Source organism: Siniperca chuatsi, linkage group LG21 (genome assembly GCF_020085105.1).
Source record: "Siniperca chuatsi isolate FFG_IHB_CAS linkage group LG21, ASM2008510v1, whole genome shotgun sequence".
NCBI lineage: Eukaryota > Metazoa > Chordata > Actinopteri > Centrarchiformes > Sinipercidae > Siniperca > Siniperca chuatsi.
Window position 1 is genome coordinate 15739606 of NC_058062.1, and position 14687 is coordinate 15754292.

General features: G+C 40.5%; 1 protein-coding gene, 1 long non-coding RNA gene and 1 gene segment (V, D, J or C); 1 reads left to right on the forward strand and 2 right to left on the reverse strand.

Moving 5' to 3' along the window:
• The first annotated feature begins 1866 nt into the window (after window positions 1-1866).
• Window positions 1867-5963, forward strand: LOC122868520. The gene is made up of 3 exons (XR_006376136.1): window positions 1867-1876; window positions 3525-3535; window positions 5828-5963. It is a non-coding gene; the product is annotated as an uncharacterized LOC122868520 (long non-coding RNA).
• The window catches only part of LOC122868479, a 253183-nt gene continuing 240718 nt past the window's right edge, over window positions 2223-14687 (reverse strand). The window contains 15 exon segments of the mRNA XM_044180515.1: window positions 2223-2469; window positions 2689-2837; window positions 3038-3322; window positions 4561-4887; window positions 5054-5338; window positions 5454-5765; window positions 5861-6157; window positions 6864-7148; window positions 7271-7582; window positions 7678-7974; window positions 8683-8967; window positions 9090-9401; window positions 9497-9581; window positions 9583-9794; window positions 9914-10228. Coding sequence (XP_044036450.1) covers window positions 2461-2469; window positions 2689-2837; window positions 3038-3322; window positions 4561-4887; window positions 5054-5338; window positions 5454-5765; window positions 5861-6157; window positions 6864-7148; window positions 7271-7582; window positions 7678-7974; window positions 8683-8967; window positions 9090-9401; window positions 9497-9581; window positions 9583-9794; window positions 9914-10228 — 3767 coding nt within the window. The 3' untranslated portion in view covers window positions 2223-2460.
• Window positions 13110-14029, reverse strand: LOC122868498. The segment is given in 2 exon segments: window positions 13110-13570; window positions 13777-14029. Coding segments are annotated over 2 exon segments (375 nt in total).

Consider the following 14687-nt stretch of genomic DNA (forward strand, 5'->3'; position numbering starts at 1 on the left):
ATTGCCCTTTGCACAGAATGGATGAACTAAAACAATGTGTGTGAAATTCTTTCTTGTTTAGAATCACTTTGGCTCTCTTTTAGAGACAGGCCATGTAAGTGATGCTCATACTGTACAGTACATGTAACTAGAGCACATAGGTGTATTACCAGAAAAGAATCTGCTGGCTTTTCGATCTGCTTTATTTTACATTGTCTTACGTTGGGGTCATGTTGGTAATACCACTCTGTACAGTTATCAAACTTGGCCCCAGAGATCGTCTTTTTTATTTCTTTGAGGTCATGTACTAAGGCATTGCCTGTGTTTTGCATCACTGTCTTTTTCCTTTGCATATTTGGTTGATAGTAGGACTTCTAGACGTGTTGGCATTAATTTAATGGCAGCTTATACAGCATAAACAGAGCATCAGTGTACTTGGTACACTTGGTAATTATTCACATGGTGGCCTAACGTGGTTGGTATGGTTGGACTCTGGGTTTGGTCTCTGGATGGTCTCTGGATGGGATGTCTCTCTATAGTATTTTAAGGCTTGACATGCCTTGATTTACTGTAGTCCTGTCTTTTTCTTTTGAAGCAGTGGTGACAATTGTGAGGTGGAGTTATGAGGTTTATGCTGTGGTATGCTTTTCCCCCTTTCCTTTTATCCTTTTACAGCGGTAATTTAATTGAAAATGGATTTTAGAAAGCATCTGTACATGTGCCTCTAGACTGGACTTACATTTTTCCAGAATATTAAAGACAATTAATTCCCCTCCTGAATTTATTGCTTGTTTGTGTGAAAAATGGAGATAGAAACATAGGAAGAATAACTTCAGTCTGCTCAATGGTGCCCGCTGTAGACCATACGTGCAACTACATGCAGAATGTGTGTGTGAGCTTTGAAGATGGCATGAAAATGATGTTGATCATGACAGTAATAACAGTGATAATACTGTAATGATCATTAGAATGACATTCATTCATTCATGAGAAAGATGTTGTTGCTTATCTTTTTCCCATCCCATATTTTACTTTGTTTCCTTTTTAAACTGATAAGGAAAAAGTAAATATTACAGGAAGGTCTGAATGCTCAGACTGCCTCTCTTGATAACTCTAAGATAAGATTAGATAAATCTTTTTTCAAGATAAGAAATCTTTATTTCCCAGGTAAAGCTGACTGAGAATGTATGCTCTTTTTAAAATTGCACTACTTCACATTCAGTTGAACGTGTTTAACGCGGCTCAGTATGACCACAGCCTTCTACTGTTGGCCACTGGGCAGTTTGTGGTTGAGTACCTTGCTCATTGGTGCCTCAACAGTAGTTGTAGAGAGAGAATACTTCTCCTATATGTGTGAGAATGTGTGGTTGCTACTTGATCCCTGGTTTATATTGACATGCCGAAGGGGTCAAGCAAGGACCCAGAGGGAGGGGGGCTTGGCATAAGAGGATGGGAGGGTGTGGAGGTGTTAGACAAGGAGACGCTCTTAGGCAGCCTGCTGGGCATGGTGCCCTGCTTCAATGTTGCCGGTCTCTTGGCACTTAGACTGGCAGCAGCATGCTGTGACTCCATCCTAGCAACAGCGTCACAAATTTGGGCTGGCTGCCACGTGGTCCCCAGCCAATCAGGACACACACAGTGCCAGATCACTCCAGAGGTAGCCAATAGTAAGCCTGGATGTGTTTAGTGTCATCCTTCCCAGATGTGAATTCCTTTTAAACCCACAAGGTACACAAATGACACAAACACGCAGCTCTAACTCAAAGACAGAGTGTGCACACATTTATACTGACTCTGTATGTCTATGTATGGAAAGGAGAAGAGATACAAAAACAGTTTGTGTTTTCATATGAATGTTCCTCTGTATCATACAATTTAGTAAGTCCAGTTCAGACCTGTCAGCATCTTCAAATTACTGTAGTGTTTCTTATAGAGGTGGCAAATCACCACTGCTGCATGTAGAGCTTTGTCTCACTCTTTTGGACAATCGGAGTAATACAGGGATGTTGGTATAATGACATAGTATACTGTAGTACAAAGCATATCCCTGAAGAATAAATACTGTTGTACATCAGTATGTGTCATCGTGTGTTTTAATGTAATCGGTGAGTCAAATTACGACAAACTTTGTTTTCCATATTTGAATCGTTATTTTTCTAAATGAGAATGAGTCCAGGGACAGAATATTTGTTCATTACATTGGTATTTGCATCTTAAGGTCAGAATTTAATTTAAAGCTTCAATTATTTTATTTATTTATTGTCTTGTTTCTTCTTACACACATTCATTACATACATGCCACACCAAATATAGAAATGAAACATAAAAAAAGGAATATAGTATAATCATTTCCATAAAATAGAATAATAGCAATATAAAAAAGAAAAAAATGCATTAATTACACTTTAAAACCAGTAAGGCCATATGTCATCAAAAATCAACAGTCCATATTTGGATCATAAAATGGGATCTGTCCTGGGGTCATTTAGTCTAAAAGGAGAAAACAGAGTGGATGTGTCAGGATCTGGTGACACTTTTGTTTTGTATAAAAATATAAACAAAGTTACATTCAAACTACCCCAAAATATGAATATTCTAGAATAATGACAACATTAAACATAGTAGAGATATTCAGAAAACATACAGGTTAAATAGTGTACTGGAAGATTACTTTAAAATAGCAAAACTACTACAACTGCTGTGTCTTACCTTAATCACGGTAGCCAAGACACCATAGATGATGGAGATGAGGAAAAAAAGGAGGAAAGTGAAAGCCATATACCAGTTTTCCACATCGATGTCTTGGCTCACATGAGCATGCATGATGTCATCGAAGAAAAGACAGTCCTCCAAGATATCTGCGAAAGAATTAAAATGAGATTTGTCAGTTAACTATTGCATTGACTTTGTTTCAGTGGAAGAGGACTGCGAAGAGAGATTAATAAAATAATCCATGCAGTTACCAAACAGACTCTCAAATGTGTGGAATAGGTGGTTAACCTAGTATGTGCAGTGTTTAATGTGCAAGAAAGACGAGGATGAACGGAGAAACCAGCACCTGGTTTAGCTATTTTCAGGGATTGGGTGGTGTTTGCATGTGTCACCCGGCAGGTGAGGACTGCCCCAGGTAACCAGTTGACTTGGGACAGACGGAGGTGGCTTTGGATGCTGAACTTTCCGTTTGGGCCTCTGTGGGGTTCACTAGTGTTGTAGTCCAACAGTTCCTTGGTGTCATCAAACCAAGTGATGTTAATGGATGCAGGGCTGAAGCCAAAGACCAGGCACACAAGTTCATCAGAGGACTGGAGCAAGGTGGCTGAAGGTTCACTGTAGGGCTCTGTGGCTAGGGAAAATAGTCATAAAAGAAGAAAAATCAGGAGACATTTACAAGTTATGTTAGAAAGATTTTAGGCCAATTCCCCCCCGTGCCCCCATGTTCGAAAGAACACAGCAAAAGTGCCCTCTGGGATGCCCCTATGGGAGATAAAGCATGATAAAGTGTCCTCTAGGCTTGTGCAAGACAATGTCTTAAAGTTCCCTCTAAGGTGCTCTTCCAGTGGAGAAAATGAAATACAGTGCCATATAGGCTGCTCTACATGCTGGAAAATTACGCTCCTATGTACGAGAAAATGTGCCCTCATGATGCCTCTATAGTTGAAAATGCTCCTGTTATGTTTTCTGTTTTGTTTTTTCTGCGTGCTGGTGCCACACCGCATACAGCTGGTGCGCTTTTTAATTTTTTTTCGGCCCAGCCCCTCAAACAGCCACTGTTAGAGTGATATTTCTTTGGCTGTCTTTGGCTGAGTAGCCTACAGATACCGACTTGCAGACAACAACCAAGTTTTATTTCGGCCTGCCATCAACTTACTTATGGATTTAACGTTAATTAGTGACAGCTGATATGACCTGTGAAAGCGACGGTCAGCGCCGGCTAAACTTGAGAAGCTGCTTCCTGCATGTTTTGTACTCTGATCTTTGCTGAAGAGAAAGACAGAGGAGAGATAACAGGGTCGTTGCTGTCAGAGCTTAGCGAATTTTACCAACAATCATCCATGCAACCCAATAATTTCTCCCCCTCAGGATCGGTTGGGGACATTTCTACTACGATGTAATAAACATCACCAGTGAACTGCAATGTTACTAAAAGCTCATTCTCAGCTCACCAAACACATCCTTTATAGTGCTTTCAAGCAGCATTTCAGATGACTCATGTCTGATAAAACAAGAATACGTAAACTGCTTGTCCTCAGTTTTGGATGCGTTAATCTGCTGCTCATTGAATAAGTGCTGCTCCCTGTGTATTTCCAGGCAGGACTGTTGGTGTAGCGAGTTGAAGGGAGTCTCTGGCCATTCTCCTCCCAGTACACTATGATGTTAGACGGGAAAAATCCAGAAACTAGGCTAATAAGTGTGAGGACGTCTGATGTAGACAGCTCAGAGGCAGTTGGTTGTATTATATTCACTGTTGTAGTAAATAAGGGTTTATCTTTTGGGTATTTCAGTCTCATCATTTGGTCACAACCACAACTATTTTTTGATTTTTATTGGCGAGTTTCTGATGCTTTTTATGTATAACACTACCTCTGCTTTTGCTTATATGGTCCTCGTAGCCCTGGTTGGAACATCGGTGCTTTCCCTCACAAGACACTTGTTTATATGCATGCCAGTCCTCCGCTGACACATTGAGGAAGCTCCGCAAAGACTCTGTCCCATTGCTGTGACTCACTGGTGGCTCCGTGTGGACATTGAGAGAATATTTGATCCCACCTACTTTCCAGTGGATGGAGAAATCATTAAGAGAAGGGCCGATCAGAAGACAGGTGACAGTCACCTGTCCCTGGCTCTGAAGCTCCTGGAGTGGTGGTCCCTGAACGTATACGCCAACTATCTGAGATGATGCTGGAGTTACTGAAAAAAACAGCATGACATTAAAGGCAGAGAAAATGTAACACCTATCAAGTAATGATTATGACTGAAAATGTCTCAAATGCTTGATGGATGATTCAGAAACAGTGTGAATGTATTTATTCTACACTTAATGCATTAGTATGATTATGGATTATGGTCATTTTACCTGAACAGAGGCTGATTTCCTTTTCAACTGTTTTGTTCAGAGACTTGTCAGACACTTTGCAAGTGAAGCCCTTCCCTGTTTTCCACTCTGTTTGGGGGATATGAAGTTGACTGGTTACTGCCACACGTCCATCTACACCCATGCTGATGTCATTAGTTGATGGAGATCTTTGCTGAGACTCAGAAAACCATTTAATTTGAGGGTCGAAGCCCCATCCAGAGCAAACGAGCCTCTGTGGTCCTGATTCTTTACTGGGGACCAGAAGGAGCTCCACTGATGGGTCCACTAAATGAGAGATAAATCGGTGGATCAAAGAATCAATCTATTACAGATCAATAAAGTGTGACACAAGAAGATAAAATCAACTGTCATTAAGGGAAAGTAGAGTAACTCCTCTCACCAAAAATTTTGCCAGTAGAGTTTGACTCAAAGTTGCTGGAGAAGCCTTGATTCACTTTGCAGGTGAAACTTGTGTCTTTCTTCCAGTGACTTGGAGGGACAGTGAAGCGTCTACTGACCGAATGCAGGCCTGGGGCTTCAGGGAGATCAACATACTGTTTGTCAGAAATATCAACACTGTTGGCCTGAAAGGTGACGTAGAGGTCACTGGAGGAGAGTTGTGTGATGTCACACTCCAGCACAGCACTGTTTCCCTTCAGCAAATCTGGGAGCGATCTCCTGATCTCCACTGATGGAGCTGTAACTGCAGGCCCTGGATGATCACGACAGGAAAGAACGCGGAATTACATCTTTTTGGTCCTTTGCCGTTATAAGATGTCTGATTTTCATGTTGTATAGTTGTCTTACCTGCGACTTTTACGGTCTTTTCAGTGAATGAGAAGCAGTCATGTTCTGCTCTGCATGTTATATGCTTCAGTCGTTTCCACTGGCTTGACGAAAGCGTTACATTACTGATTATATGAGTTGTGTTTGTGTCCCGGCTCACTGTGTTACTGGGAGAGACTGTCCCATCCATCAGCCAGCTCACCTTGGCATCAAATACAGTGCGGACCAAACATGTTGCCTTCACCTCAGACGTTGACATCATTACTGTCTTGAAGCTGGGAATCTCCACATGAATGGAAGGAGCGGCGCTTGAATAAGCTGAGAGTGAAAAGTACAAGGAAAAAGAATCATGAAGCTAAATCAAATCCTGAGTAAACTACATCTTGGTAAAATATATTTCCGCATTATAAGACCATATTGATATTACGCTTTAAAGCTGCGTTATTTAATATTTTCGATATTTATTAATTTTGAATCAAATGACTATGTAATGTGAAAGGGGTCACTTAACAAAATCACTGAGAGGTATACAGTACAGCCTGCACATTTAGTGAATGGTTGAGCCTCAGCATCTCTGACCAAACCTGGTGTATGTTATCTGTCCAGCACTAAATGTCAGACACACAATGTTACTGAGTGGCTGAGGAACAGTAGAGCATCTAGCAGAAGAATCAGATCACTTTGATTCTCATGAAGAGTTGGACAACGACCAGTGAAAATTGGATTTACATCCACCAGGTGGCCAGAAACACAATTCCAAATAATGCTAATGTTGCTTTGTTTCCGCTCGATGGTACAGTAGGCCATTGTTTGCTATCATGTCAGCCTAACAACGCTGTAAGCAGATATAAGGTGGTGGTTGTGCATCTACCAGCTTCTTTGGATTGTTGTCCTGCCCCAGTTAACATAAATTGATTAATGAGGCTTTAAATTCAACAGAATACGTTGTATGATGGTTGATGGTTGTATAATTCTCATTAGACGGTAGGCTAAAGTTGGTACTCTCCTTATGTTTTAATTTTACCTGAGCAGAGGCTGATGTCCCTTCTGACACTTTTGTTCAGAGACTTGTCAGACACTTTGCAAGTGAAGCCCTTCCCTGTTTTCCACTCTGTTTGGGGGATATGAAGTTGACTGGTTACTGCCACACGTCCATCTGCACCCATGCTGATGTCATTAGTTGATGGAGATCTTTGCTGAGACTCAGAAAACCATTTAATTTGAGGGTCGAAGCCCCATCCAGAGCAAACGAGCCTCTGTGGTCCTGACTCTTTACTGGGGACCAGAAGGAGCTCCACTGATGGGTCCACTAAAAATGATGTCAACAAATTAATACATGAATCAATCACTGAATCAATCACATTATCAGTTCATTTTAAGAGAAAAAAAAATGAACTGACACACAAGGAAAAAAAGAGTAATTCCTCTCACTAAAAATTTTGCCAGTAGAGTTTGACTCAAAGTTGCTGGAGAAGCCTTGATTCACTTTGCAGGTGAAACTTGTGTCTTTCTTCCAGTGACTTGGAGGGACAGTGAAGCGTCTACTGACCGAATGCAGGCCTGGGGCTTCAGGGAGATCAACATACTGTTTGTCAGAAATATCAACACTGTTGGCCTGAAAGGTGACGTAGAGGTCACTGGAGGAGAGTTGTGTGATGTCACACTCCAGCACAGCACTGTTTCCCTTCAGCAAATCTGGGAGCGATCTCCTGATCTCCACTGATGGAGCTGTAACTGCAGGCCCTGGATGATCACGACAGGAAAGAACGCGGAATTATATCTTTTGGGTCCTTTGCCGTTATAAGATGTCTGATTTTCATGTTGTATAGTTGTCTTACCTGCGACTTTTACGGTCTTTTCAGTGAATGAGAAGCAGTCATGTTCTGCTCTGCATGTTATATTCTTCAGTCGTTTCCACTGGCTTGACGAAAGCGTTACATTACTGATTATATGAGTTGTGTTTGTGTCCCGGCTCACTGTGTTACTGGGAGAGACTGTCCCATCCATCAGCCAGCTCACCTTGGCATCAAATACAGTGCGGACCAAACATGTTGCCTTCACCTTAGACGTTGACATCATTACTGTCTTGAAGCTGGGAATCTCCACATGAATGGAAGGAGCGGCGCTTGAATAAGCTGAGAGTGAAAAGTACAAGGAAAAAGAATCATGAAGCTAAATCAAATCCTGAGTAAACTACATCTTGGTAAAATATATTTCCGCATTATAAGACCATATTGATATTACGCTTTAAAGCTGCGTTATTTAATATTTTCGATATTTATTAATTTTGAATCAAATGACTATGTAATGTGAAAGGGGTCACTTAACAAAATCACTGAGAGGTATACAGTACAGCCTGCGCATTTAGTGAATGGTTGAGCCTCAGCATCTCTGACCAAACCTGGTGTATGTTACCTGTCCAGCACTAAATGTCAGACACACAATGTTACTGAGTGGCTGAGGAACAGTAGAGCATCTAGCAGAAGAATCAGATCATTTTGATTCTCATGAAGAGTTGGACAACGACCAGTGAAAATTGGATTTACATCCACCAGGTGGCCAGAAACACAATTCCAAATAATGCTAATGTTGCTTTGTTTCCGCTCGATGGTACAGTAGGCCATTGTTTGCTATCATGTCAGCCTAACAACGCTGTAAGCAGATATAAGGTGGTGGTTGTGCATCTACCAGCTTCTTTGGATTGTTGTCCTGCCCCCAGTTAACATAAATTGATTAATGAGGCTTTAAATTCGAACAGAATACGTTGTATGATGGTTGATGGTTGTATAATTCTCATTAGACGGTAGGCTAAAGTTGGTACTCTCCTTATGTTTTAATTTTACCTGAGCAGAGGCTGATGTCCCTTCTGACACTTTTGTTCAGAGACTTGTCAGACACTTTGCAAGTGAAGCCCTTCCCTGTTTTCCACTCTGTTTGGGGGATATGAAGTTGACTGGTTACTGCCACACGTCCATCTGCACCCATGCTGATGTCATTAGTTGATGGAGATCTTTGCTGAGACTCAGAAAACCATTTAATTTGAGGGTCGAAGCCCCATCCAGAGCAAACGAGCCTCTGTGGTCCTGACTCTTTACTGGGGACCAGAAGGAGCTCCACTGATGGGTCCACTAAAAATGATGTCAACAAATGAATACATGAATCAATCACTGAATCAATCACATTATCAGTTCATTTTAAGAGAAAAAAAAATGAACTGACACAGAAGGAAAAAAAGAGTAACTCATCTCACCAAAGATTTTGCCAGTGGAGTTTGACTCAAAGTTGCTGGAGAAGCCTTGATTCACTTTGCAGGTGAAACTTGTGTCTTTCTTCCAGTGACTTGGAGGGACAGTGAAGCGTCTACTGACCGAATGGAGGCCTGGGGCTTCAGGGAGATCAACATACTGTTTGTCAGAAATATCAACACTGTTGGCCTGAAAGGTGATGTAGAGGTCACTGGAGGAGAGTTGTGTGATGTCACACTCCAGCACAGCACTGTTTCCCTTCAGCAAATCTGGGAGCGATCTCCTGATCTCCACTGATGGAGCTGTAACTGCAGGCCCTGGATGATCACGACAGGAAAGAACGCGGAATTATATCTTTTTGGTCCTTTGCCGTTATAAGATGTCTGATTTTCATGTTGTATAGTTGTCTTACCTGCGACTTTTACGGTCTTTTCAGCGGATGAGAAGCAGCGATGTTCAGCTTTACAGTTTAGAAGCTTCAGTCGTTTCCACTGATTTCAAGGAAACCGTCAGAGTGCTTATTAAATGAGTTGTGTTTGTGACCTTGTTCACTTGGTCTCTGGATGGAAGTTTCCCATCCATCAGCCAGGTCACCTTGGCGTCAAACACGGTGCGGAGGGAACATGTTGCCTTCACCTCAGACGCTGACATCATTACTGTCTTGAAGCTGGGAATCTCCACATGAATGGAAGGAGCGGCGCTTGAATGGACTGCAAAAAAAATCGTGTGTGTGGCCACACATGTTAATCTAATTCAAACTATTTAAAAGATTCATGATATATCAACAATTTTCATATTAAGCATTGAGACATTAGCTGTACATACTTACTTTGACAAATACTTATTGTTTTTTTTAATTCACTGTTGTTGTGAATGGACGTGCATGTAAAACTTGAGCCATCTGCCCACTCTTTCTTATTTGGCTCAATCTCACTGCTTAGACTGAAGGTTTTCTCCACTCCCTCCACACTCTGCAGCTTCCTTTGGATTTGCCCGTCTAGAGCTCTGTTGTCCCGTTGCCACTTCACATTCAGTTTGTCTGGAAAGAAGCCACTTAGGGTGCAGATGAGTCTGACTGGTGAGGCTCCGAATTCACCTTCCCAGACAGGGTGTAATGTGATGTTTGGTGAGACAACCCGCTGGCCTGAGATGGAGAAGAGATTATTTTGTCTTTACTTGCCTCATTCTAAATGTTGGATATGAACATTTTTTAAATATGAGCTGATTTCATCTCTTCAGTTATACATACCTTCAAATTTTGGTCAAGTAATCAACTGTGTTGTCTCAGTTCTAAGTGTAATGTCTTTGTATCTAGTCTAGATGGCAGAGTTGTACTTTTACAGTGTCTGGCGTCTTAAAGTCAGGTGGAGATGGGCAGGAAGTCTGTTGCACAGATGTTGCAGCATGACAGGGCAGAGTGAGCAGGGCTAGCAGCAAGCGGAAGCATTGAGTAACACCCAGGTCCCAAAAAAGCACCAAAATACAGAAGTGAAACGATGCAAAGAGCAACGGTGCATCACAGACACCAGGTGTGAGGTGTGGTTATGCCGGTAAGAGAAACAGAGTGCACATTTGAATATCTCATATCAGTTTACATATGCATTTTACATGGCGTCTTCTCCTGACTTTGCTAAAGGTTTTTGTTCTCGAGTCTATTAATAATAGACTATTAATAATAGACTCGAGAACAAAAACTCTCCAAATTTACATATTGAGCTGAACATGGGCTGTTGATTCCAGGTGCTGGGGAGGTGATGAACATAACAGAATATTAAATAATAAAATAATAAAAAACATTATGGATTAAACTTGTAGAGGTGAAACTATAGACAGTATAGACAATTTCAAAAGAATGGAAGAGAGAAAAGAGTTGGATGAGCAACATCAGTGGTTATCTTCATTTTAACATTTATTTTCAAAAAGACACAAATCTCTTAATTAAAATGAAAAAAGGACAGCTGTGATTACTTACATCATACTATGAGTATATAAGAAAAACTGCGTGAAAAAGACTTTTTTTTTTACAGCAAGTTCACCTTGTTTCATTTAACCTGAAAAGACAGAAAGAAAACATAAAAAATCTGGATTAGTAATATAGCACCAAAATGATCAAATTCCTGCTATTTGTCACCATTTACATGTGTGCTTTTATTGAAAATGCACTATATGACCAACGTATGCAGATTACAGTTACAATATTGCTGCATCATAAAATATTACAATACACACATGAATCCTGAATGCTCACCTGACTCTTTGTAAGGATGTCCTTCATAGTTTAAGTAAAACATTTACCACTGGAACCTAAAAATGTATTTCATAGGCGCTGTGAGTTTAAAAAAAAAAAAAAAAAAAAAGTGAGATTAACTTCAATATTGTTAGTGAGGCATTGCACCATGCATGCGTTTTCTGATGATTTGTAAAATAAACGTATCAACACACAACAAACAAAATGTTACAACTGGCTTCTGTTGAATTTTGCTGTACTAACTTAATAAATAATTTAATTAACTTGTGAGAAAAATATTTTGGGCTAATATTGAAAACACAATAACAGCAACACCTGAAAAATAGAATTAAATTCAGTATAATAGCTCATAAATTTGATCATTAGTCATTGTCGGGCTCAAAATGTAAAAAGACAGATCTCAGTATACCCCCTGATTCAACACCTCTCTAGTATAGTCTGTAAAACTCTTTATGCTTTACAAGGGGGATTTTTATTTTAAGTTTATTGTGTTTCAAAGCAATAAATTGCACAAGCGTTGCTGTTTTTGTGCCCACCCCCTGAACATGCACACATCATTAATAGTTGAGATTTTTCTACCGTCACTTTTAGAATTTAATCTTTAGAAAAAGATTGTGGGTAAAGATCATTTTAGTTTTTGGTCGGGGTGGTAAATAAATTACTTATACCAGCAACAAGATGTAGTCAAACATTCATAATGCGTTATGACATTTTCTGAGGTAGTTACAATGTGATTACATTACGATGATACTTATCATGTGTTGCTGCCATTTTTTCTATCACAGCTTTGCCCTGTATGAACCTATTGACCCTCCACTCCTCATGTTTTCTGCCAACCCGTCTGTGCTGTTTGAATTCGTGAAACTATTTACTGAGTTGTCTTTTTCTGGTTGATCTGTGCACCACTCGGACATATAAACTCATTATTACCTTGTAAGCAGTGGTTCCGATGGTGAACAGCAGCGTCATGAGGAAGAGGAGGATGAAGGTGAGGGCTGTTTTTCCCATGTTATCTTCTTCTGCCTCCATGGCACTGTTCCATTGGTTGTTAGTTTCGATCAGGAACTCTGGATGTAGTGTATAGTAATTATTCAGTTAATGCTTGGGACAATCCACTCCCAGCTTTGAACAATAGCTCATGAGACAAAGACCAGTCAGTCAGTCAGTCAGTCAATAAAAGTGTGAAATAGTCCACAAATAAAAAAAACCAGTACTGGCATATGTCTTAATTATCACACTGTTACGAGTGTACCACAAGGCCTAACAGTTTTGCAAGTCCTTCAAAAATGTTGATTATGTTGATTAAAGTGTTCCTGCAATGATCCTGAATTGCTTTTGAAAGACCCCATTATCGGTGTGGCATGCGTGACTTGGCTTGTGAGTCAGTGTATTCATCATTTGACTGAGAGACCGCAGAGCTGGAGTTCGACATTAAACAATCATTTTGTGTTGGGGGTGCAAGACCCAGCAGAGGAAACACACTTACACAAAGACAAGTCACACAAACAGTGTTAATGCACCATCTACAAATACAAATGAACAAATATGATTTCTTTTGTTTTTGCCTAAAGTTGGTGGTGGTGTTATTCTAGTGAAAACAATATGATGTTGAACGTTTGATATATTGTTATTGTCACTGTGCTTTAAAACTCCAACATGCTGATATCTGCACCTAACCTTTGTTGCATTAGGATAGCACTGACAGTACACTTACGACAAACATGTAGCTCAAGATATTGGTCAAATAAAGACATGAACTGCATGCAACATACATCAGCAGAGTTGCAAAGTGCTTTTTTTATTTTGATTTTGCGTTAACAAGCAACAAACATGAAACAACAAACAGCAGAAGACACAACGACACAAAATAACATCTACTGGGCCTTGCACGTTTCAGGGATGTTCATGTTGAGGTTGACCAGGTTGGTGTTTTCAAATGTTCTGTGCCCGATGGACCTGACAATAGCATTAGTTGTGTTAACCAGAGACTGGTGGTGAACTACACAGCTGTACACCACGTCATTCTTTTTCCACTGTCCATAAGCAAAATAGGATCCATTGCTCTCTACGGGGTTTGTGGTATAGAATTTGTAATTTGAGTCTGCTTCCTCGTCATCAACAAGCCAAGTCACCAAAACCTCCTGAGGGAAGAAGTCTTTCACATAGCAAGTCAGGGTCACCGTTTCTTTTCTAGTATGTTCTACGGGAGGCAGCAAAAACACTGCGGAGTCTGTCCTCCTGCAAAGCATGAGAGAACAATTAGGCCTCCTGCCACAGATACAAGTACCTGCAGTACTGAAGGAAATCTCTGCTACAAAAGACACAATACAAATACACCATACACAAAACACCACACTTAGAGATAACACTCTTAACGTGTTTGATGGCATGACAAGAAGAATTAAACAGGCTTTTAGTGCACAATTGCCGAATAGGTTTCTTACCAAAACTCCATTCATAGAGTTCCTTAAGTGGTTCAATCAAATTTTCATGTTCAACAACGCAGTAGCGCTTTATCCCCTTGCTCCATTCGTCATACGTGATTTCAAGTGGAAGGCTAAATGTGCCTTTATCATTGAAGGTCTTCGAGGCACCAGCCATTTCGTTTCCTTTCTCGTCCTCCCACAAAATCCTTCCGACATATGGCTCGTTTACCTTGACTTGACATACTATAGTTCCTTTTCTGTTTAAAAACATGTCCGCCAACGTGGGGCCAGTGATCTTTATGTCCACATCTTCTTTATCACAGTTGCCAGCTGTTGAGTGAGGGATTAATGAACAATTATTGAACAGAAAAGGCTGCAAAACCATGAGAATTGAAGTTAAATTTACATATCATTTTGAAAGAAAAAGAAGCAATTTACTCACGAGTTGTATGTTTGTAGGTCACTGATGAATTCATGAATGTTGCACCTTTTTCACCTTTCCCCTCAAACTCACATGTAAACTTAGTGTCAACAGTCCACTCACTGGCCGGTACCGTGAGGAAACTTGCTGCACTGTACAGTGTAGCTCCATTCTTGTCCTTTCTTTGCTCAAGAGGCATTTTGATCTCATATATTTTGTTGGGGATTTCAGCTTCATTTTTCAGCCATTTGATCTCATAATCTTTTGGTGAAAAATCTCTGGCAAAGCAGGAGAAGGAAGCCTCTTGTTCCTCTCCAGAGGAGGCCAACACTTTAAGTTCAGTTGGCAGCACATAAGTCACCTCTGAAAAACAAACATACACACAAATATATGTATGCGGAAGCAGGGAATAATATATATATGCAGAAGCAGAGGTGAACAATGTGCTCCAGTGTTCATGTAATCTAGATTTACTACAATATAAGTGAGTTTATGACTTTTCTGTACC